At 44.4% G+C, this 25,246-nt stretch overlaps 1 protein-coding gene across 1 annotated transcript in view; it reads right to left on the reverse strand.

Annotated features, from left to right (window-relative positions):
- Positions 1–24,573, reverse strand: part of RNF212B (ring finger protein 212B) — a 136,662-nt gene extending 112,089 nt beyond the window's left edge. The window contains exons 1-2 of the mRNA XM_073610941.1: positions 24,435–24,573; positions 2,769–2,843 (exon numbers count right to left, since the gene is read on the reverse strand). Of these exons, the coding sequence (XP_073467042.1) occupies positions 2,769–2,843; positions 24,435–24,509 (150 nt within the window). The 5' untranslated portion in view covers positions 24,510–24,573. The remainder of the gene's footprint in view (positions 1–2,768; positions 2,844–24,434) is intronic.
- Positions 24,574–25,246: the final 673 nt, after the last annotated feature.

A 25,246-nucleotide genomic window follows, 5' to 3' on the forward strand; every position in this document is an offset into this window, starting at 1 on the left:
CCCAGTTAGACATACTACTTATGCTGCGTACACACGAGCGGACTTTCCGGCAGACTTGGTCCGGCAGACCGGACTCTGTTGGACAATTCGATCGTGTGTGGGATCCAGTGGACATTTTTTTCCCAAGAGTCCGACGGACCTAGAAATAAAACATGTTTCAAATCTTTCCGACGGACTCGAGTCCGGTCGAAAAATCCGCTCGTCTGTATGCTAGTCCGATGGACTAAAACCGACGTTAGGGCAGCTATTGGGTACTGGCTATCAACTTCCCTATTTTAGTCCGGTCGTACGTCATCATGAATCCGTCAGACTTTGGTGTGATGGTGTGTGTCCAGGTCCGTTCGTTTGAAAGTCCGGCGGATGTACGCTGCTAAGTCCGTCGGAAAGACTGTCAGACCTAGTCCGTTGAAAAGTCCACTCGTGTGTACGTGGCATTAGGGTTCATTACACCCCTCTCAAACTGTAAAATATGGGCTAAGGGATAGACCCTATATGCACTAAATGTAGCAGAGATCATGGGGACTTGATTCATATGTTGTGGCACTGTCCCAAGCTGCACAGACATTGGGACACTGTTGTCCATACTCTTAGCCAGGCGTTTCAAATAAACCTTCCTTTAGATCCTTTGCATACCTGGTATCCTGTACCCAGTAATCCCAGACACCCTTGTTAAAGAGGCTGTCTCTAGAGCCCTATTCCAGGCCCGAAAAGTCCTTTTATTACATTGGAAATGTTCTTCCCCTCATCCCCGCAGGACTGGATTGTCCATATGGACACTATTCTCCATTATGAAACAGTAATTTATTAACATAGAGGCTGTCCTGCCAAATTTGACAGAGTATGGGATGGTTGGCTGCCTATACATGACCTAGCCCTGGTGGAGCTGGTTATGCATCACCTGTTGGGCTAAGGCCGAGTTTCCTAGGTCAGCTGACTAATCTTCACTGTATTTCATGGATTACTGTATATTTTGTTTTCTCCTGTACGATGATGTGGATTTCTTATAATGGAACGCCTACTAGGTTGTGTACCCCAGCAGGTTTCTGATTGTACATTACAGCTGTATAATTTGTCCAATTGCATGTCTGAGTGGAGGACTGTTTGCTGTATTTTGCTATTGTAACACAGATGTTCTGGAATTTGACTAAGTTTATTCAATAACATTTATTTCTGATATAAAATAAATGATATAGACCTCTGTTCACTCCTCCACTGACTTTGACAGCACTGTGTCTGGAGGTCTGTGAGTGGCTTTTTGAATGGAAATAGTCTTAACATACACAGAGATGTGGCCCGCAGACCCAAAACATGTGCTCAGTTTTAGCAGAGGTTTGAACACTGCATTTTATTTTTAATAAACTAATGTTTATGGTATCTTGCAGGTACCAAGTTCCTGTGGAGTATTCAGGGCCCTAAGCCCAGGTATAAGGCTTCTGTTTCTCTCCAAATAGAAATTAAACCCTGTCCCTCCTGGGACTACACCCCACCTTTTGCATTCACCTGTCAATTCCAGATACTGGAAAAAAATTATAAATAAATAAACAGTCAAGAAAAATCAGGCTTTCAAATGGACCATAATGGTCAAATGGCAAACTCCATTAATCCACTGTGGATAAGGTTATCCAATCCCTTCACCAAGTTGAACACGTCACCACCACAAAAGGTTGGACTCTTACCAGAGAGCCTGGACCCTTTATTATGAAGGGTCAAACAGGCTTGATGAATATGTCCCAGTAGGGATCATCAGCAGGGGATGTACAAAGGAACCACATCAGGAACAGCTCCAGAGCATCCAGGGGACTCAACCCAAATGACGATCAGACATGCCCTGGAAGAAGTCCTTTTGTCGATGAAACCGGTTATGCTGAGCTGTATGTTCCTGTTATTGTGCATTTTACATGTTTGGAAGATCTGTGGGGGCCGCCTTCCTTTTTTACCATGCAATGCTGTTTTTACTATGGATACGTATAAGTGCAATACTTTATATTAAATGCAACCCTTAAGAGGTTTTACACTATCCAGCATTTTATGTTTTGGTTTGGATCTGACTACACGATCATTGTTTGGGTGGAGTCCCCTGGATGTTCTTGAGCTGTTCCTGACGTGGTTCTATTGTTCATCCCCTGCTGATGACCCCTACCGGGACATATTCATCAAGCCTATTTGACCCTTCGCAATAAAGGGTCCAGGCTCTCTGGTAAGAGTCCAACCTATTGTTGTGGTGACGTGTTCACTTGGTGAAGGGATTGGATAACCTTATCCATAGTTGAATAATGGAGTTTGCCATTTGACCATTATGGTCCATTTGAGAGACTGATTTTTCTGGACTGTTTATCTGTTTTTTCAGTATTTTTAATATCAATCACTGTAGCACAACACACCTTTATTTTGTTTCTTGTTTTTTGTGGTAATATTTCACATTTGTGGTGCTGCTTTTTTTTACACTGAATTATCTTTTCACATGCGCAGTATTATTTTTGTATTTATGTTAAATTCCAGAACCTCAGTAGTCATTGCATGCTTTGGCTTTTGACAGCTAAGTGACAAATTGTGGAGCACTGAAAAGGGACTGGCTTAATTTTGACTTGGATGGAAAGTAGGGCCCTTTATACAGTCTTGGCCTCTGAGCCAAAGTCACCCATAGGTATAAAGGAACTGATATGAAGACAAAAAGTACTTGCTGGCACTACAAGGTATTTGCATATCTCCAAAAATATGTTAATTCATACACTTTGGTAGATATGATAGATGCACTTTGAAACACCGACCTGTGCAATATTGTTAAAGTATTTCAGTGCTGTTTCTTTAGGGTTTCTGAAATATATCTTCTCTTGGGGCTTGAGCTACAAATATAAAAAATGTAAACGGAATCATAAATATAAAACTATATGTAATATTACATACTGTAGCAGCGATGTTACATGGATGAATACAGGGAATAGCTACTAAAAGTTATAAGAATTTTGACTAAGAGACCATAGTCAGTGTCTCTCAGTGGGAAACTTAAAGTCTTACTAAACTCACCTCAGTAAAATGAGTCTTTATAAGCAGTAAAGCATGCTTGTTATACTCACTGTGGAACCTTAGGGGTTAATCCTGTGCATTGTGCATAAAGGCTGTTTCATCTGTCTTCTCTGATCCTCCTCTTCTTTTACTGTCCTTAATCCATCTGCTGATAGAACAGAGCCCTTGGAGGCACTCTGCACATGCTCAATTGGTGTGTATTGCTAGAGATTTTTATTTTTGGGGAGGGTGCATGTGATCAGCACAGGGCCAATCTGCACTGTCCAGACAGAAAGTCAGGGGTCCTGCAGCCTCATAGGACAATCAAAATAGGATGAAAACTCCTCCTACAATCTTTAATCAGTGCTACTGGACACTGATAGAAGTCAGAAGATTGCTATATATACTGCTGATGAGAAAAGGTATTAAGCAGTTTATATTTACCAAAATAATTGTATTTCCGTGTCTGTGGGAGACCAGATGTAGTGAATACAGGGTCCTGGGTTTAGTAACACTTTAAAGGAAATCTATGGTCACAGCATTCACTTGTTGCAGCTTCTCCTCTGCTGTTTACTTTCAATTTCTAAGGACCACATATCCCATGGTACCTTGCTGCCCACATGCAGTGGTTCCTGTGTTCTGAAATAATGTTGATCCTGGCAGAATGAGCAACTTGCGTCACTTCCGTTTTCTTTAAACCATCATGAATTGCAGATTTTGACGAATTGCTGTTTATTTTGACAAATTGCTGTTTGGGCACAACACCAGCAAACGAATAGAGTCCGGTGCATGATATTATGAGCGGAGATTGTTACTCTGCTCCGAAACTAACCAAGAAAATGGCCGCCTCTGAGGCGGCGACAACTTTGTCCTCGATAGCCGCTGTGCTGTGAAAACAGCAATATCTTCCTGTACCGGACAGTTCAGTTGCAGATGTTGTGTCCAAACACCAATTTGTCCAAATCAGCAATAAGTCCTGGTTCACATTGATGCTACTTTAAAATCTCGCTACTTCACTTGAAGTAGCGTGATTTCAAAGTAGCAAGGTCAGTGCAATTTCAGGTGCTATTTGATAGACATCTGTGTGCCTTCATACACAGATGTCTATTGGAGTCGCACCTGAAATCGGCAAAAGTAGTGCCCGAACTACTTTTGCAAATCGGTGTCGCACCGATTGGAACAGTGCTATTGCCGTCATTAGGCTGCGATTTGTCATGCGATTTGATCTCTTAAATCCCATGACAAATCACTCCAATGTGAACCTAGGCTTACTGATGGTTTAACCACTTACCGACCGGCCACTGTATATATACGTCATTACTTTGAAGGTGGGTATCTCGGTAACAGCAGCAGCTGCTGCCACAACCGAGGTATCCGTCTTTAGGGCCGGCAGTTCTGTTTACGATAATGGTGGTCTCTGCAACGGATTCGCCGCGAGATCACCGTTATCGGCGGCGGGAGAGGTGCCACCCCCCTCCCGCCGCTCTCCCGCGCCCTCCACCGCTTACCGGAGCCGCCGGTAGCGCCGGAGGCGATTGGGACCTGTCGGTGACTGTGTATGGAGACGAGTGAGGGGAAGATGGCCCCCACCCATCTCCATACCATAGGAGGGACTTTTTGACCCCAGATCTCATATTTAAGAGGACCTGTCATGCTTTTTTCTATTACAAGGGATGTTTACATTCCTTGTAATAGGAATAAAAGTGATCCAAATTTTTTTTTTTAAAAAACAGTGAAAAAATAAATAAAATAAAGTAAAATAAATAATTAAAAAAAAAACATTTTTAAAGTGCCCCGTCCTGACGAACTTGCACACAGAAGCGAACGCATACGTGAGTAGCACCCACATATGAAAACGGTGGTCAAACCACACATGTGAGGTATCGCCGCAAACGGTAGAGCAAGAGCAATAATTCTAGCCCTAGACTTCCTCTGTAACTCAAAACATGCAACCTGTAGAATTTTTTAAACGTCACCTATGGAGAGTAAAAGTTTGACGCCATTCCACGAGCGGGTGCAATTTTTTGAAGCGTGACATGTCGGGTATTAATTTACTTGGCGTAACATTATATTTCACAAAATAAAAAAAATTGGGCTAACATTACTGTTGTCTTATTTTTTTTATTCAAAAAAAGTGCGCTTATAAGTCCGCTGCGCAAATACGGTGCCAAAAAACGTATTGCATTGACCGCCATTTTATTCTCTACGGTGTTAGAAAAAAACAATATATAATGTTTGGGGGTTCTAAGTAATTTTCTAGCAAAAAAACCTGTTTTAAACATGTAAACACCTAAAATCCAAAACAAGGCTAGTCCTTAAGTAAGAAAGCGGAAGTGACGTTGTTAGATTTTCTGCCGAGTTGCCTATTTTGTCAGGACACCTGTACTAACTCTGCTTCCTGAAACTCCTCCAATAATCACCTCTGTAGTTCAGAAAGCAGGACCTGTGAATTCTGTAAGACAGCAGTGCCTACTCACAGGGCATAAAGGATATGTGTCACATAATTCAAGGAAGTAAATGTATGGGAATCTTCACAAAGTAAGTTTATAAGCTTCAATAATCTTCAGAGTCATAGGAGTAGACTAAAAATAATTAAAATACAATGTGGAAATTAATATATGATTTTACATTTTGACCATGTGGATGACTTCATCAGCATATGAACAAACTAATTCTGGAAAGACTATAAAAGAATTCTAAATGACACTCCAACACACTCATATATAGTAGAAAGATTTGCAGCTACCCTTTAGCAGACAGATGTGAATGCAATGAGCATGCTGCATTGCCCACAAATAGTGTAGGTGTGTTTTTTGTACATCGAGGCTGGGTTCACAGCCGTACAGAGCGGCTCACAGCAGGGGTCAGGTGTGTCCCTGTTCACCAATTTCAGTCCAAATTTTGGGCTGAATTCAGACCTGATATGGACCAGAAGACGCATAGGACTTCTGTGCAATTTGCTGCGGAGCCGCTCCAGAGATGCGTGAACCGGCTTCAATGAACCGTGATGTGTGAACCGGCTTCATCGCATGTGAATTGAATGCGAGGAAACCCACATCCAATTCACAATAGTGTGAACCCAGCCTGAGGCTCATTTATAAAACAATGCCAGTTTGCCCATTCAGGGTAAAGTTACAGCATGTGCAGATATCACACATCCAGGAAAAAGTGAGTCCAGACGGCTCATCTGTTCATTCCTAGGTTTGTTTATTAAAAGTCAGCAGCTACAAAAAGTGTAGCTGCTGACTTTTATTATACAGACACTTACCTGTCCCACGGTTCAGCGATGTGGCCGCATGGAGCCTCGCTCCTCTTCTCCTCCTCTCCTCGGCGCCTCCAATGAAACTGTGGGCACCCGGCCGTGACAGCTTGTGGCTTCACGGTCGGGCACGCACTGCGCATGCGCAAGTTGCGCTGCACTCTCCCAGTGGACAGGCAATCTTCTGGGACCAGTCATGTGTCCCAGAAGATTGTTGAGAGGGAGGGGCCGCCTAGGGGGAGAGGAGGAGTCACCTAGGCGGCCCATAGGCGGAAGCAGGAAGTGGGACAGGAAGTCCCACTCTAAACTAAGCACCCACTCCCCCCCACCAAAAAAAAATTACATGCCAAATGTGGCATGTAAGGGAGCGAGGAGTGCTTAAAGCGGAAGTTCCACTTTTGGGTGTGTTGGAATTCAACATGAATTAATATCAGATTTCTGGATTTTGTACATGTATTTCCTTATTCCCAAGAGAAGCCAGACTCCCATGGTTTTTGAAAGAAGGAGAGTTTCACACTTCCGGGAGGACAGGATGCTGCCCCCCTAGGTTGGAATGTAGCCCGTTAAGCTTCTAGCTGCGCATGACAATGCTGGCTCCGATCTGTGTTGGAATTCAACATGAATTAATATCAGATTTCTGGATTTTGTACATGTATTTCCTTATTCCCAAGAGAAGCCAGACTCCCATGGTTTTTGAAAGGAGAGTTTCACATGACAATGCTGGCTCCGATCTGTCTATGATAATTTTCTGATTAGCTGCTCTGCAAGCCAACTTCAAAGAGAACCTAACTGACAGGGAAAGATAAATGAGTTGGGCTACAGGAAATCAAGGACCCAGATATCTGTGAAAGTTGACTCCTGTCGGATAATGGCAATTCATGGACAAACACTCCCCCCAGAGGCCAATTATGGCAAGACGGTCGTGATATAACCTGTTGAGGAAACACCCCAGAGATACTGTGATTCGTCCAAAAGCAAAGTTGGACAAGCAATGGGAGGGGGTTTGGATGAGGTGTGTTTGTGAAAAGAGAATGTTTGCAAGCAGAGCTCCCTCTTTCAACACCTGGAAACCAGCCGATAGGATGTGTTAAGTATAAGTCTTGTATTGTGTTCTGATTGTAAGCTTTGTAACATTGCAATTTCTTGTAATACCTGTATGTTAGTTTTTTCCTAATTCTGCTGTTTTAGTATATTCCTATTTTATTGGGAAATAAATGTAACTTGTAACAACTTGAGGTGTTTGTTATATCATTGTGCTTATCAGACTCTTACAGATTAGCAACTATAGGGATTAGACAAATTAATACATGTATGCAATAGTTATATAGGATATATTAGATTGTATAATATTGCAGCGTTTACATCAGGGTGGAACTCCGCTTTAAACCTATTAATAAACCTATGATTAGGCAGATGACCAGCGTGAACCTGTTTTTTAGGCTGCATTCACACCTGAGCGTTTCAAAGTTGTGCAATTTTACCACGTTTTTACTACAATTTTGCCACGTTTTTGCCGCGATTTTGTTCAGGTCACCAATGTAAGAGGCAGAAAAACGCTTGTAATTTGCCCCAAAGAAGCTCGTGTTCTTTTTTGAGCTTAGGGCGTTTTTCAGGCGTTTTGCTTCAGGTGACAAAACGCTCAGATGTGAACAGGTGCCATTGAAATGAATGGGATTTTGCTTGTTGGGCATTTTTCAGGCGTTTTACGAGCGTTTTATGAGCTCAAAACGCTCAGATGTGAATGCAGCCTAAGAGTCTGCAGATAGCTGCATTCAAAAGTTTAAAGCAGAACTAGCTACCTTTGTAATTGCAGATAATGCTTTTTAAAAGAGAAGTATGAGTTTGGATTTTTTTTTTACCCCATTATACTTACCTAGGTGGATGCAGCATCAGTCCACCGATGTCTCTGCACTTAGAACTGAGCAATCGAACATCGCCAATGGCTCAGTTCTCTCAGCTCCCCGAGCAGAGAGCTGCTGGCTGTCAATCAGAAGCTCTCCTGCTCTGCTCCTCCACGCTCACTGGAGCGCTGAGCTGTGGAGGGGAAGGGGGCGCCTGTCTCAGTGGCTCTCTGAGAGGCTGAGATGGCTGTCAGTCCAGGCACCTGGCGGATCCAGACTCCCAGAGTCGGGGTGACGCAGCACCTGGATTGATCTAAGTGACGTCAGCAGAGAGCTGACTTCAGACCGCTCTGAGAAGCCCAGTCAAACGAGCCCAGGCTGGACTTCTCCTTTACGAGTTCTGGTAAAGCGCTGACACAATTTAAATGACAGTGCTTTACTTTTCTTGTAATGCATGATTTTCAGCCCCAGTGACATAAACATAGCCTTTGGAAAAGAGTGCTCATTTCTGGTGATGGGAAGAGGACTCCCTATCTTGCAGCACTCACAACCATGCAGGGAAGGAGGACTAGATTTCCCATGATGCAAAAGGGAAATGCAGAAGGTGAGAGGCAGTGTGAGTAGCGAACCTGAGGATGAGTGGAGGGCAGAGTTGGCGCAGAGGGTTGTATCTCGTGCGCACCCACATAGCCACATGCTACCCTGATATTCACAGTAGGCAGCTCAGACCAGGAGTCTCAGATTCCCGAGTCTGCCCACTTTGCAGCCCTGGGATATAATTATGTCACCGCTCAATGTAAAGGACTACAGTGAGGCAGAAAAAAGCACAGTGGCCAAGGGGATATGCAACATAGCAGCCAACCATCTTACAACACGGATGTCACAGGGAATGAAGCCCTAATACAAATATTGCCCACTGGATTTCTCAGAGATGACACAGTAGTGAAAGAAAGAAGCAACACATTGCATTAATTTATGAAAGCACCAATACTGCACCAAAGTTCAGCTTTAACTGAATAGGCTGAAGCTAGAAGCTGATTGGTTATTATGCACAGCTACTCCAGATCCTGTATGCTCCAGTTTTGGTAAATTCCCCCCCATAATATGCAAAGTAACTTGCATATTTGGTTGGATATATTTTAAGAATTCCACATTATTACTATAATAACCGGAATAGGAGGTTGCTAGGAGAAGCATAGTGCTACTGCTCACCTTCACCATCAAAGGGGTGAGCTTTTTTTCTGATTTAAACCCCCTCACATACTCTCTCTTTCTCTCCCCTGATGCAACAGTTCTGAGCTCAGCATTTGACAGCTTACTCCTGTGATGGTGAAGGTGAGCAGTAACACTAGGCTTCTTATATCAATGGTCCTTAGCAACATACTAGAAGTATTCCAGTCAGGAAGTAGTAGGTAAAGGTAAGGTTCAAGAGGTAATGGCCTACACCATAGTTGCCAACATTGAAAAAAAAATATGTGGGACACTTTTTTGGCTGTAGGCGGAGCCGATCAATAATTAGGAGGCGGGGCATTCGTTTGTAGGTGTGGTCTAGTAAAAACAAAAATGGGTGTGGCTTACGTGGGGAAGTGGGCGTGGCTTACATTGAAAGTGGGCGTGGTTTGCATGAAAAGTGGGTGTGGCTTGCATGAAAGTGGACGTGGCTTAAATTGGCGTGGCTCAAGAGGGTGTGGTTAGAGTCTGAGATGAATGAGGGATGGAGAGGGAGAGGGAAAGGGGGAGAGGGAGAGGGGGAGAGAGGAATGACGGGACAGCAGCCCCAGGTCCTACACAACAATAGAAATATGTGTATTCTAGAAAGTTTAACAATCAGCAGATAAAGATACTCCAAACACCTGGTGTTAACGCTTCAATCATCCTGGCACCATGGTTGTTATGGTGTCAGGATGATTGAAGCGCATTATTTCTATTATTACATTGTAATATAAAATTAAATCATTCAACTCACCATAATGCCGAATCAGTGGGATCCCTGAGCGTGTCACTAGCCACGTCGCCTGCCACCATCAGAGTCTGTCCTTGCATCAGGTGCCCCCGGCAGAGTCTGTCCTTGCATCAGGTGCCCCCGGGCAGAGTCTGTCCTTGCATCAGGTGCCCCCGGGCAGAGTCTGTCCTTGCATCAGGTGCCCCCGCCAGAGTCTGTCCTTGCATCAGGTGCCCCCGCCAGAGTCTGTCCTTGCATCAGGTGCCCCCGCCAGAGTCTGTCCTTGCATCAGGTGCCCCCGCCAGAGTCTGTCCTTGCATCAGGTGCCCCCGCCAGTGCAGCCCCCCCTCAGTTTGTGCAGCCCCCCCCTCAGTGCAGCCCCCCTCAGTTAGTGCAGCCCCCCTCAGTTAGTGCAGCCCCCCTCAGTTAATGCAGCCCCCCCTCAGTTAATGCAGCCCCCCCTCAGTGCAGCCCCCCTTCAGTTAGTGCAGCCCACCCTCAGTGCAGCCCCCCTCAGTTAGTGCAGCCTCCCCCCCTCAGTGCAGCCCCCCCCAGTTAGTGCAGCCTCCCCCCCTCAGTGCAGCCCCCCCTCAGTTAGTGCAGCCCCCCCTCAGTTAGTGCAGCCCCCCTCAGTGCAGCCCCCCTCAGTGCAGCCCCCCCTCAGTTAGTGCAGCCCCCCCCTCAGTGCAGCCCCCCTCAGTTAGTGCAGCCTCCCCCCCCTCAGTGCAGCCCCCCCCTCAGTTATTGCAGCCCCCCTCAGTGCAGCCCCCCCCTCAGTTAGTGCAGCCTCCCCCCCTCAATGCAGCCCGGCCCCCGCTCAGTGGAGGAGCGGCCGGTGTTCTGCCGAGAAAGTTCCCCTCGGCAATGGCGGACCCCCTGTACTGCGCAGGCGCAGCGCTTGCGCAGTACGGGGCTGGGGAACTTTCAGGAAGACACGGCGCCGGCGCCGTGTCTTCTGCTCGCTTCAGTGGAGAGGGGAGGGGCCGTGCAGCCAAAGAAGCCGCTTCATTGGCTGCACGGATTGAGCCCCCTTCCCCTCTCCACTCAACACTAGAGGTAGATAGAGCGGCGGCGCCGGCCGCCATTTTGCTGGAGCACGCTGCTCCAAAAAAAAAAAAAAAAACAACATTCCCGATTTTCCTTATGGAAAATCCCGATTCGGGACACTCTCCAATCGGGACGAGGGTCCCAAAATCGGGATTGTCCCGGGAAAATCGGGACTGTTGGCAACTATGCTACACCTAAAGCAAGGACATTATTTATCTTTGGTCAAAGCTGCACAGCTTATTTTTATCTACAGATGCACTTTATCTGCATAGGCAGTTTTTTTTAGTAAAGGTGATTTGATCCCTTAAAGCAGAACTATACTCGCTTTCATTGGCCGAGCGTGGACATCATTTAGATTCGGCATTGCCAGATCTCTATGGTGAGCTGCTCGTGGGCGGCTCACTTTACAAGGGCGAACAGGCAGGTAAGTAACTTTAATGAGAGAGGAAAAGAGAGCGGAGCCACTCTGAGTGTAGCATCAAGTTAAAATCGTGAAGTTTAATGTAAAATGTTCAATTCACATTGAGCAGATATAAGCATATAGTAGTGTGGTAGCAAGAATCTCTTCCGCACAGCTGGGCAGGGGCGATAATCAGTCTCGGCCGCTCTGGTGGCATCCAAAGCTCCGAGGCTGGAGAAATTCTGCTGGACAAGCTGTCAGCACATCAGCGGAGCTTCAGATGCCTTGGTTGAACTTTTGTACCTTCTTTCCCCTTTCTGCCCTTTCTCACCCACCTTAGTCATGCATCCGCAGCTGTGTACCTAGAGCTCCATATACACCCTTACCTAAGTAACTTTAATGCAGAAGAGACAAAGAATGTATTTTCTACATTAAAATTCCAGCCTGTTCGCCCATTTTTAATTTAAGGCTAAAGTTTCGTTTTAAGTTTTTTACCCAAAAAAGAAAAATAATGTTTTGTTTCTAATAAGAAGACTGTGCCTCTCTCAACATTTTGTCCATTGACTGAAAATTCAGTGCGTGTGGCACATTATAAACGATTTGCAATGGTATGTATTTACCTGCCACTGAAAAGCAGTAGGTTATGGGCTCAACTGATATTCATAAGAATGGCTATTAACCAGATGAGAATTTGTACGTGTGGGGGTTAGTAATAAGAGGCCAGTGTTCAGAGTGTTTTAAATGAGCTTGGAAAGCTTAATGGTTAATCATTGCCTTTAATGTATTATATCCTAGTGCCTAAAATTAAGTGTGCCTTATACAACAGAGTACGAACAGAAAGGAAACTTTGTTCCTGAATGACTAGGCAGATTATTTGTTGACCCACAGGTGTTAGTAATTTTGCAGAGGTCCATTTCACCTCTGTATTCTATGTTTCCAGAGCATGGATTCTCATGAATCAGTAATCTAGTATGAATATCAGACTGTTGCAGATTGCCTGATCTAGGGAAATCCCAGTCTGAGCAAACTCACTGTTTATGATAATGTAAACAAAACAGAAGGCTGTTTTCAATACCAACAAATCAGATTTAATGTTTCAGTATCTAGATTGCTCTGTGGAAATTAGGGATCATTTACACTTGCTTCGACTTTGACACACATTAAACCACCTACTGCTTCAACATGCTGTTTTGATGTGTTTTTGATGCTTCGGTGGTGATTCGATGATGCTTTAGTGGTGCTTTTTTTGAAGCTTGAAAATGCCATAAATATATCCCCTATTTTGTAGACGCTATAACTTTTGTGTAAACCAATCAATATACGCTTATTGCGATTTTTTTTACCAAAAATATGTAGAAGAATACATATTGGCCTAAACCGATGAAGAAATTTGTTTATTTTTTTAGTTTTTTTGGGATATTTATTATAGCAAAAAGTAAAAAATATTGTTTTGTGAGTGGTGTCAGTAGTTTTTTATTTTATTTTTTTACACTTTTTAATTTTTTAGAATTTTTTTACAATTTTTAAAATATTTTTGGGGAGGCTTTGGTGAGATGTCAGCATATACACTTGTTAATTTTTATACTTCAAAGTAGATTATATATAGATATATATATATCTATATCTAGATATAGGTATATCTATAGATATATATCTATAGATATATATCTATATCTATAGATCTATATCTATATATGTATATATATATCTATATATCTATATATATATCTATATAGATATATAGATATATATATAGATATAGATCTATATCTATATCTATATATATATATATATATATACACACAGGTCCCAAAAGACAGTGGGGGGGGCTCGCACAAGAGGACAATGACGTCCTGCGCCGCGGCCCGGCTGGAACGGAAGAACACTTAGTACTTCAGAAAAGGTGAGTTAGAAAAAATAAATAGTTAGCCAAAAATGAGTGGTGGAGGAGTCGTCTTTCCTTTAGGACAAAGTTCTAAAAGTGGGTGGAACTCTGCTTCAAGCTGTATGTTTGCTCTTTTTGTTCTGCTGGAGAGATATCCTTGTTTCTCTGTCCTGGAGACACAGAAGGAAATTAGAAGAAATCTCTCTAAAGTGAGTCCAGTTTTAGAGAGTTGTCACAGAAACACATGGTTTTATTGGAGGAAATTCCCTCAACTCAAAATTTTGGATTTCCAAACCCTTTCTGTCTCAGTAACGATGGTCACCAGGAGAAAGAGAACCATGAATCAGTCCAGTGGGTACACAGACAGAAATGACAGCAGATCTTACCCTTCCCCTCTCTATTCAAGCCTAAAAAAAATGCTTTTACATTTTAAGGGCTCGTTTACATTTGCAGAAGAATTTGCCGCCCTTCTGAACAGCGATCCATAGTGGATCTCATTCCAGGGAGGTTCGGCCATTTGCCAGCATTCAGGAGGCCCTGCTGCCGCCTCCTCAATGCAAGTCTTTTTTCTGAACCCAAGTGGAATTTTGCATTCCAGTACTGCACCACAGCCTCATTTGGAACAGTTGGCACGCAGTTGCAACGTGGTTCGATTAACTTCAATGAGTATGTTTTTGGCATCGCATGCCAAGTTTAATTCACCGGACAATGAAATGAAGCATGTTATTTTTGGAGGTAAACACTCGGGGCGATAAAAGCACAGATCAGCCATCTGCTTTTACTGCTCCTTTGATGTTTGTGTGAACACAGCCCAAAACATTTTTTCCAGTCACTCTCAATACGCTAAGAACAAATGCTTCACTAATAGTAACAAGTATACTCTCTCTTTCCTTTTCAAACCAGCTCTGGAAAAATATCTGTGTAACTATGTAACTATGTGACTTCTGTCCACCCGCCCTGTTGGAAAATTTCTGCTTGATTGCACTATAGCCGGTAGGGATGAGCCGAACACCCCCGGTTCGGTTCACATCCAGAACATGCGAAGGGACCGAAAGTTCGCACAAGCATTCGAGTCTATGGGACTCGAACATGAGAAATCAAAAGTGCGAATTTTAAAGGCTAATATGCAAGTTATTGTCCTAAAAAGGGTTTGGGGTCCCGGGTCCTGCCCCAGGGGACATGTATCAATGCAAAAGAAAGTTTTAAAAACTGACGTTTTTTCGGGATTTTAATGATGCTTAAAGTGAAAAAATAAAAGTAAAATATTCCTTTAAATATCGTACCTGGGGGGTGACTATAGTATGCCTGTTTCCCATGCTTAGAACAGTCCCTGCACAAAATTACATTTCTAAAGGAATAAAAGTAATTTAAAACTGCTTGCGGCTGTAATGTAATGTCCGATCCTGGCAATATGGATGAAAATTATTGGGAAAAACGGCATGGGTAACCCCCCAGCCCATTACCAGGCCCTTTGGGTCTTGTATGGATATTAAGGGGAACCTCGCACCCAAATTAAAAAAAGAAAAGGCGTGGGGCCCCAAGGCCCTATATACTCTGAACAGCAGTATACAGGTGGTCCAAACAAGACAGAGACTGTAGGTTTGTTCTTAAGTTGAATCTGTTTGTAATTTGGAACAGGTACATTTTTTAAGTGTAGCTCCAGCCAAAAAATCTATTTTTAAGCTTTTTGGATAACATGGGAAAGGGTTATCATCACCCCTGTAACTTTTGTTTTGCTGTCTGTACCCCTGTTTAGAAGATTTCACCTCACTTTCTGTCCCAATGACAATTGGATTTTGGGGTTTTTAGGGAAACAAGGATTGGTGATAATAAAGCATCAGTGGGGAGACACCTTTTTCCCATATTAACTCTTACAGGAGAGAATTTCCCTTCCTAGGGGTATATTTCCTCTCACTTCCTGTTGTCTCCCTCCGTTTCTAAGTAGGAGTCGTTTGTAAGTCAGATGTTTGAAAGTAGGGGACCGCCTGTATATACTATACGGCCTGCCCTATATACTCTGCAGAAATTTGGGCCTTTGGTGTTGGTGGTACCAGAACACTGTAAGCCCTCACAGTTACTCTTGGTGGGAGCTGGAACAGGCCCTGCTGTGAAATATTATATCAAGAATTGTAATTACATGCCCCTGTTGAATAGGGGCAGAAAAATTGGGCCTTTGGTGGGGGTGGGGGTGGTGGTGGTGCCACAACACTGTAAGTCCTCACAGTTACTCTTGGTGGGTGCAGGAACGGGCCCTGCTGTGAAATATTAGATCAAAAATTGTAATTACACGCCCCTGTTAAACAGGGGCAGAAAAATTGGGTCTTAGGCAGTGGTGGTGGTGCCACAACACTGTAAGCCCTCACAGATTCTGTTGTTGAGCGCAGGAACGAGCCCTGCTGTGAAATATTAGATCAAAAATTGTAATTACGTGCTCCTGTTAAACAGGGGTAGAAAAATTGGGCCTTAGGCGGCGGTGGTGGTGCCACGACACTGCAACCCCTAACAGAGACTCTAGTTGAGCGCAGGAACGAGCCCTGCTGCAAAATATTACAGCAAAAATTGTAATTACGTGCCCCTGTTAAACAGGGGCAGAAAAATTGGGCCTTAGGCACTGGTGCTGGTGCCACAACACTGCAACCCCTCACAGATACTCTAGTTGAGAGTAGGAACAAGTCCTGCTGCAAAATATTACAGCAAAAATTGTAATTGCACACCCCTGTTAAACAGGGGTAGAAAAATAGGGCCTTAGGCACTGGTGCCACAACACTGCAACCCCTCACAGATACTCTAGTTGAGCGCAGGAACGAAATATTACAGCAAAAATTGTAATTACATGCCCCTGTTAAACAGGGGCAGAAAAATTGGGCTTTAGGCACTGGTGCTGGTGCCACAACACTGCAACCCCTCACAGATACTCTAGTTGAGCGCAGAAACAAGCCCTGCTGCAAAATATTACAGCAACAATTGTAATTACATGCCCCTGTTAAACAGGGGCAGAAAAATTTGGCTTTAGGCACTGGTGGTGGTGCCCAGAACCAAAAATGTTCTTAGAAGCTATCAACATGAACATTGAGGAGGAATAGGATAGTCACTCAGCATCAGCATAGGCAGTCTTCGAGGGATCTCAGATTCATAAAAAAATGAATCGGTTACATCAGCCTCAGGTGCTTGGTAGCTGGTGATCCAAGACTGATTCATTTTTATGAAGTTGAGCCGATCGACCGAGTCTGTGTACAGGCGCACTCTGTGATTAGTTACAAAGCCTCCAGCAGCACTGAATGTGCATTCAAATAGAACGCTGGATGCAGGACAGGCCAGTAGCTCAATTGCATACTGTGCAAGCTCTGGCCAGTGATCCATCCTCAAGACCCAGTAACCCAGTGGAATTTTGGTTGGAAAGGTCTCCAAGTTTGATCTTGCCCCAAGGTATTCCTGCACCCTGTAAATCAGACGCTGGCGATGGTTGCTGGAACCGATCAGACCTTGGGGTTGCTGGAACCGATCAGACCTTGGGGCTGCGGACTAAAAAATTGTCTGAACACATCGGTCAGATGGCCACCTTCTCCACCGCTCCTTCTGTGACTGACCGAAGCCTCAGCAACAAGTTGTCCAGGAGGACCAGGAAATTGCAACCTCCCAGGCTCTGGAAACACATTGCACAAACCTTTTTGCAAGACCTCCCAAAGATGTTTCATACTCTGCTCCCTCTGCGAAGGCTGGATAAGTTCCGAAACCTTACCCTTGTAACGTGGATCAAGAAGGGTTGCCAGCCAGTACTGATTCCTCTCCTTATTACCACGAATCCGAGGGTCCTTTTGCAGGCCTTGCAGGATCAGGGAGGCCATGCACCGTAAGTTTGCTGAGGCATTCGGTACGGAGTCCTCTGGGTCACTAAGGACGACATGATCCGCAGCCACCTCCTCCCAGCCACGTACAAGTCCATGGGTTTCTGGGGACTGAAATTGATCCCTTAAAGACTGCTGCTGATGCTGAGTGCCAGGCTCCACCTTCATGCTGACACAACCCTCCTCCTCCTCCTCTTCCTGTGTGATAGGCCGGCCTGCAGGAATACTGTCTGGATAAAGGGGGCCTTGAGAGGTAAGGAAGTCCTCCTCTTCCTCCCTCTGTTCTGCCTCAAGTGCCCTGTCCATTATTCCATGCAGCGTGTACTCCAACAGGAAGACAAGAGGGACAGTATCACTGATGCATGCACTGTCACTGCTCACCATCCTCGTGGCCTCCTCAAATGGTGACAGGACAGTGCATGCATCCTTGATCATTAGCCACTGGCGTGGCGAAAAAAAACCAAGCTCCCCTGACCCTGTCCTGGTGCCATACTCGCACAGGTACTCATTGATGGCCCTCTGCTGCGTGTGCAGCCGCTGCAGCATTGCCAACGTTGAGTTCCACCTGGTGGGAATGTCACAGATGAGGCGATTCTTGGGCAGGTTGCATTCCTTTTGAAGGTCAGCCAGCCGAGCACTTGTATTATATGACCGGCGGAAATGCCCACAGACTTTCTTGGCCTGCCTAAGGATATCCTGTAAGCCCGGGTACCTGCACAAGAACCGCTGCACCACCAAATTAAGGACGTGAGCCAAACAGGGAACATGGGCCAAGTGTCCCTGTCAGAGGGCTGAGAGGAGGTTGGTGCCATTGATGCAAACCACCATTTCTGCCTGAAGCTGGCATGGCGTCAAACACCTCTAAACCTGCCCCTGCAGAGCTGCCAAAATCTCTGTCCCAGTGTGACTCCTGTCCTAAGCAGACCAACTCAAGCACCACATGGCATCTTTTTGCCTGAGTGCTTGCATAGCCCCTAGAACACCTACGGAGCACCGCTGGTTCTGAGGACAAATCTACACAGGAAGAAGCCATAGAGGAAGAAGAAGAGGAGGGGGTGGAGGAGAGAGGTGTGGCAGAATCACCACTACCAGCATTTTGGAGGGGTGGTGGCAGAACAAGTTCCAACATTACTGCACCCTGTCCTGCATCCTTCCCAGCTGCCAGCAGGATTACCGTGAAAGAAAGGTAACGTCCCTGTCCATGCCTGCTGGACCATAAGTCAGCGGTAATATGCACCTTACCACTGACCGCCCTGTCAAATGAGGCCAAGACATTGCCTGCCAGTAGAGAGCCGGAATGGCCTTCTGAGAAAAAAAATGGCGCTTGGAAACCTGCCACTGAGGTACCGCACATTCCACAAATTCTCGAAAGGGGGAAGAGTCTACCAGCTGAAAAGGCAGCAGTTGGAGTGCTAGCAATCCAGCCGCTGAGCATGTGGATGGCTGGGACCGAATTTCTTTTGATGGTTTAGCAACTGGAGTAGGGAAATTTGCCTGCTACAATCAGATTTAGGTGTACCGCTAGCAGATTGCCCGCAAGTGCTTAGGACACCTAATTCTACATCTTCATTCCTCTCAGTGCAGGTCTCTGAGAGGACTGAAGGTATAGTGGGGCTGGAGATCCCAGCTGATGAGGAGTAAGGAGAGGTCCGCCTTGTTCTTTGGTGTGGGTCTTTTAAGTACTGTTGCCAAAGGACTGCATGGGAGCTCGACATATGTCTGGTCAAGCATGTGGTCCCCAAGCGGCTGCTGTTTTACGCTTCAGACATATGTTGCAAACAGCAATGGTGCAATCTGCTGCACAAGTCTCAAAAAAGGCCCACACCAAAGAACCTTAAAAAAAACGCATGGAGTCAGCAGCGCCCTGCACATGCGAAGCTCTGCGGTGTGATGCAGTCGGTTGGTTGTCCTTAAGCTGGCCCCTGGAGGGCATCCTGCCTCGTTGGAGATGTGCCTCCTCCTCCTCTCTTCTATTAGGCATCCACGTAGAGTTAGTGACCTCATCATCCCCTCCCTCCTCGCCACTGAAGCAAACCTGGCAGTATGCTGCAGCTGGGGGAACATGACTGCCAGTTTCTTGTACTTCTTGGGCAGCCCCTCTCTCTGGGCTCACATTGCTGTCTTCATCCTCAACCTGGGTACCATCATCGGAGCCTTCAAAACACTGCGCATACTCCTGCAGCATGTACCTGACACTGTGGTCGAACAGTTCGGGGGACTCCTCAGGACATGATGGTGGGGTTAGGGAAGGAGTGACTGATGCTATTGAGCTGATGGAATAGGCCGCTTTGGCAGCTGCATTGGCAGTCAAACTTGTCTTAGCCTGGGTGACAGAGGATGAGGAGGATGAGGACGGCTTTGTGATCCACTCTACCAACTCTTCTGCATGTTATGGCTCAACACGGCCGGCTGTGGAAAAAAGGACAAGCGTGCCCCACGGCCACGTGCTGAGGATGCACCGTGTCCATGACCAGCACTGTTGGCTGTAGACACAGAGCCTGCTTGCCCTCTTTTAGTGGCCTGTCAGTGTCTGCCTTTCCTTGGTGGCCTTCCAGACATGCTGTAAAATTGGATTAGCAAAACACCGCCTGAAGTTTACTAGAAAAATGACACCAGGAATGGCCTGCAGTCAGGTATAGGCTTGGCTAGACTAGAATGCGGTGGATATATATGTAGGAGACTGTATATATCTTTATGCACTGCAGATCACTGAATCACCTGCCTGCCTGCCTAAAAGTGTCGTTGAAAACGTACACCAGGAATGGTCTGTAGTCAGGTATAGGCTTGGCTAGACTAGAATGCAGTGGATATATATGTAGGAGACTGTATATATATATATATATCTTTATGCACTGCCGATCACTGAATCACCTGCCTGGCCTGCCTGCCTGAAAGTGTCTTTGAATATGTACACCAGGAATGGCCTGTAGTCAGGTATAGGCTTGGCTAGACTAGAATGCAGTGGATATATATGTAGGAGACTGTATATATATTTATGCACTGCAGATCACTGAATCACCTGCCTGCCCTGCCTGCCTGAAAGTGTCTTTGAATACGTACACCAGGAATGGCCTATAGTCAGGTATAGGCTTGGCTAGACTGGAATGCAGTGGATATATAAATGTTGGAGACTGTATATATATTTAATGCACTGCAGATCACTGAATCACTTGCCTGCTTACTTGAAAGTGTATTTGAAAACGTACACCAGCAATGGCCTGCAGTCAGATATAGGCTTAGCTAGACTGGAATGCAGTGGATATATATATGTTGGAGACTGTATACATATTTAATGCACTGCAGATCACTGAATCACTTGCCTGCCTGCCTGAAAGTGTATTTTGCAATGGCTTGCAATCAAATATAAGCTTGCAATGGCTTGCAATCAAATATAAGCTTGGCTAGACTGGAATGCAGTGGATATATACAGTGGGGACGGAAAGTATTCAGACCCCCTTACATTTTTCACTCTTTGTTATATTGCAGACATTTGCTAAAATCATTTAAGTTCATTTTTTTCCCCATTAATGTACACACAGCACCCCATATTGACAGAAAATACACAGAATTGTTGACATTTTTGCAGATTTATTAAAAAAGAAAAACGGAAATATCACATGGTCCTAAGTATTCAGACCCTTTGCTGTGACACTCATATATTTAACTTAGGTGCTGCCCATTTCTTCTGATCATCCTTGAGATGGTTCTATACTTTCATTTGAGTCCAGCTGTGTTTGATTATACTGATTGGACTTGACTAGGAAATCCACACATGTGTCTATATAAGACCTTACAGCTCACAGTGCATGTCAGAGCAAATGAGAATCATGAGGTCAAAGGAACTGCCTGAAGAGCTCAGAGACAGAATTGTGGCAAGGCACAGATCTGGCCAAGGTTACAAAAAAATTTCTGCTGCACTTAAGGTTCCTAAGAGCACAGTGGCCTCCATAATCCTTAAATGGAAGACGTTTGGGATGACCAGAACCCTTCCTAGAGCTGGCCGTCCGGCCAAACTGAGCTATAGGGGGAGAAAAGCCTTGGTGAGAGAGGTAAAGAAGAACCCAAAGATCACTGTGGCTGAGCTCCAGAGATGCATTCGGGAGATGGGAGAAAGTTGTAGAAAGTCAACCATCACTGCACCCTCCACCAGTCGGGGCTTTATGGCAGAGTGGCCCGACGGAAGCCTCTCCTCAGTGCAAGACACATGAAAGCCTGCATGGAGTTTGCTAAAAAAACACCTGAAGGACTCCAAGATGGTGAGAAATAAGATTCTTTGGTCTGATGAGACCAAGATAGAACTTTTTGGCCTTAATTCTAAGTGGTATGTGTGGAGAAAACCAGGCACTGCTCATCATCTGTCCAATACAACAGTGAAGCATGGTGGTGGCAGCATCATGCTGTGGGGGTGTTTTTCAGCTGCAGGGACAGGACGACTGGTTGCAATTGAGGGAAAGATGAATGCGGCCAAGTACAGGGATATCCTGGACGAAAACCTTCTCCAGAGTGCTCAGGACCTCAGACTAGGCCGAAGGTTTACCTTCCAACAAGACAATGACCTTAAGCACACAGCTAAAATAACGAAGGAGTGGCTTCACAACAACTCTGTGACTGTTCTTGAATGGCCCAGCCAGAGCCCTGACTTAAACCCAATTGAGCATCTCTGAAGAGATCTAAAAATGCCTGTCCACCAACGTTTACCATCCAACCTGACAGAACTGGAGAGGATCTGCAAGGAGGAATGGCAGAGGATCCCCAAATCCAGGTGTGAAAAACTTGTTGCATCTCTCCCAAAAAGACTCATGGCTGTATTAGGTAAAAAGGGTGCTTCTACTAAATACTGAGCAAAGAGTCTGAATACTTAGGACCATGTGATATTTCAGTTTTTCTTTTTTAATAAATCTGCAAAAATGTCAACAATTCTGTGTTTTTCTGTCAATATGGGGTGCTGTGTGTACATTAATGAGGGAAAAAAATGAATTGAAATGATTTTAGCAAATGGCTGCAATATAACAAAGAGTGAAAAATTTAAGGGGGTCTGAATACTTTCCGTCCCCACTGTATATGTTGGAGAGTGGAGACTCTATATATATTTAATGCACTGCAGATCACTGAATCACTTGCTTGCCTCCCTGAAAGTGTATTTGAAAATGTACACCAGCAATGGCCTGCAGTCAGATATAGGCTTGGCTAGACTGGAATGCGGTGGATATATATACTGTATATATGTTGGAGACTGTATATATGTTTAATGCACTGCAGATCACTGAATCACTTGCCTGCCTACCTGAAAGTGTATTTGAAAACGTACACCAGCAATGACCTGCAGTCAGATATAGGCTTGGCTAGACTGGAATGCAGTGGATATATATATGTTGGAGACTGTATATATATTTAATGCACCGCAGATCACTGAATCACTTGCCTTCCTGCCTGAAAGTATATTTGAAAACGTACACTAGCAATGGCTTGCAATCAAATATAGGCTTTGCTAGACTAGAATGCAGTGGATATATATATGTTGGAGAGTGGAGACTGTATATATATATTTAATGCACTGCAGATCACTGAATCACTAGCCTGCCTGCCTGAAAGTGTATTTGAAAACATACACCAGCAATGGCCTACAGTCAGATATAGGCTTGGCTAGACTAGAATGCAGTGGATATATATGTAGGAGACAGTTTGTATATTTTATGCACTGCAGATCACCGAAAAACTGCCTGGCCTGCCTGTCTGAAAGTGTATTTGAATACGTACACCAGGAATGGCTACACAGGATACAGTGTATATATATATATATATATATATATACAAAGCCAGGATGTATATATATATATATATATATATATATATATATATATATATATATATATATATATATATATATATATATACTAAATACACTGCAACTAAATCAACTGCCTGCCTGAAGTATATTAGAAACAGTACACCAGGAACGGTCTGCAGTGAGAGCTAGCTACACTGGATACAGTGTGTGTGTATATATATATATATATATATATATATATATATATATATATATATATATATATATAGTGGCTATTACAATAAGATGCAATGGTGTATGATAACCCACCGCGGGGAATTCGTATCTGCACCATAACAGCTGTCACCTCCCGCAATGGATTGACAACATCCCTAAGGGACAGACTACACAGGGCCGACGTGCAGGCGGCACACTACACAGGGCAGGCGGCCTTATATAGTGTGGGGTATGGACTTAACCCCCTGAGCCATAATTGGCCAAAGGCACCCTGCCTTTGGCCAATTATGGCTCTCTTTGCTGACGGCGCTGTGATTGCCCAAAGCATGCGGGTCATAGTGCATGCTTGGCCAATCATCAGCCAGCAATGCACTGCTATGACGCAGTGAATTATAGGGTGTGACGCGCCGCTCGAATTTGGCGTGAACGCCCCATAATGTTCGATCTTCGTCGAACAATTGAACAGCCGATGTTCGAGTCGAACTCATGTTCGACTCGGACAGAAAGCTCATCCCTAATAGAAGGGAACGCTGAGTAGTGTAACCTGCTGGTTGAATGAAGAAAAAAAAGAATCATCCACGGGCTGCCTTTCTTTCATAAATGAGGCTTTCAAACCCTGTCCAATGGGAGTGACACTTGAAGAAAGCAATGAAAAAAGGAATAGCATTTCTTGTAGCAAATGTGGATACAGAAAATCGGAGTATTACTTGTTACAGTTCTATTGCAAGTTTAAGTCAAATGTCTTACTATTATTATTTATATAGCGCCAATAGTTTGTGCAGCACTTTAAAACGTGAGGGCAGACTGTACAGTTACAATACAATTCAATACAGGAGGAATCAGAGGGCCCTGCTCATCAGAGCTTACAATCTAAGAGAGAGGGTTAAGTGATACAAAAGGTAATAACTGTGGGGGATGGGCTGATGGAGAAAATAAAAGTACAGTTGTTAGGTAAAGGCAGGATAGGCTTCATATTCAGTGGCTAGAGTAGGAGATAGTCGGACAGATTGGGGTAGGGAATTTCAAAGGATGGGAGAGGCTTGGGAGAAGTCCTGAAGGCGAGCATAGGAGGAGGTGACAAGGGAACACCAGTACAAGCACCAAAATGCTTTGACCACAGCGTACAGTAATTCCACAGTACACCAAAAATCTCAGTTAAACTTAGAATTAAAAAATCCTTCAGCAGGGTCATTGACATTCATACTCACATTGTCCGAAATAGGCAGGTATTTGCAGGCAGTTCTGCATACGCTGCAATAATCTGTATAGGGGAGAGCAGACATGTTAGATATTAACTAAAAATACATGCTGGCTCAGGGTGCTGGGGACAGGGTTCAAATACAATTCAGCAGCATCCACAATTGCATAGCAGACAGATGTGACGTGGTGGGGGTAGGGTGAGGACCTACTATTTCAAGAAATAACTATTAATCCTGTGTAACTCTTAAAGCTACAGCACATACAGCCGAGGCCAAATGTTTTGAGAATGACACAAATATTAATTTTCACAAATTCTGCTGCCTCAGTTTTTATGATGGCAATTTGCATATACTTGAATGTTTATATATATTTTTGAATATACAGTATCTCACAAAAGTGAGTGCACCCCCTCTATTTTTGTAAATATTTTATTATATCTTTTCATGTGACAACACTGAAGAAATGACACTTTGCTGCAATGTAAAGTAGTGAGTGTACAGCTTGTATAACAGTGTAAATTTGCTGTCCCCTCAAAATAACTCAACACACAGCCATTAATGTTTAAACCACTGGCAACAAAAGTGAGTACACCCCTAAGTGAAAATGTCCAAATTGGGCCCAATTAGCCATTTTCCCTCCCCAGTGTCATGCGACTCGTTAGTGTTACAAAGTCTTAGGTGTGAATGGGAAGCAGATGTGTTAAATTTGGTGTTATCGCTCTCACTCTCTCATACTGGTCACTGGAAGTTCAACATGGCACCTCATGGCAAAGAACTCTCTGAGGATCTGAAAAAAAGAATTGTTGCTCTACATAAAGATG

Source organism: Aquarana catesbeiana, linkage group LG01 (genome assembly GCF_042186555.1).
Source record: "Aquarana catesbeiana isolate 2022-GZ linkage group LG01, ASM4218655v1, whole genome shotgun sequence".
In the NCBI taxonomy this organism is placed as follows: domain Eukaryota; kingdom Metazoa; phylum Chordata; class Amphibia; order Anura; family Ranidae; genus Aquarana; species Aquarana catesbeiana.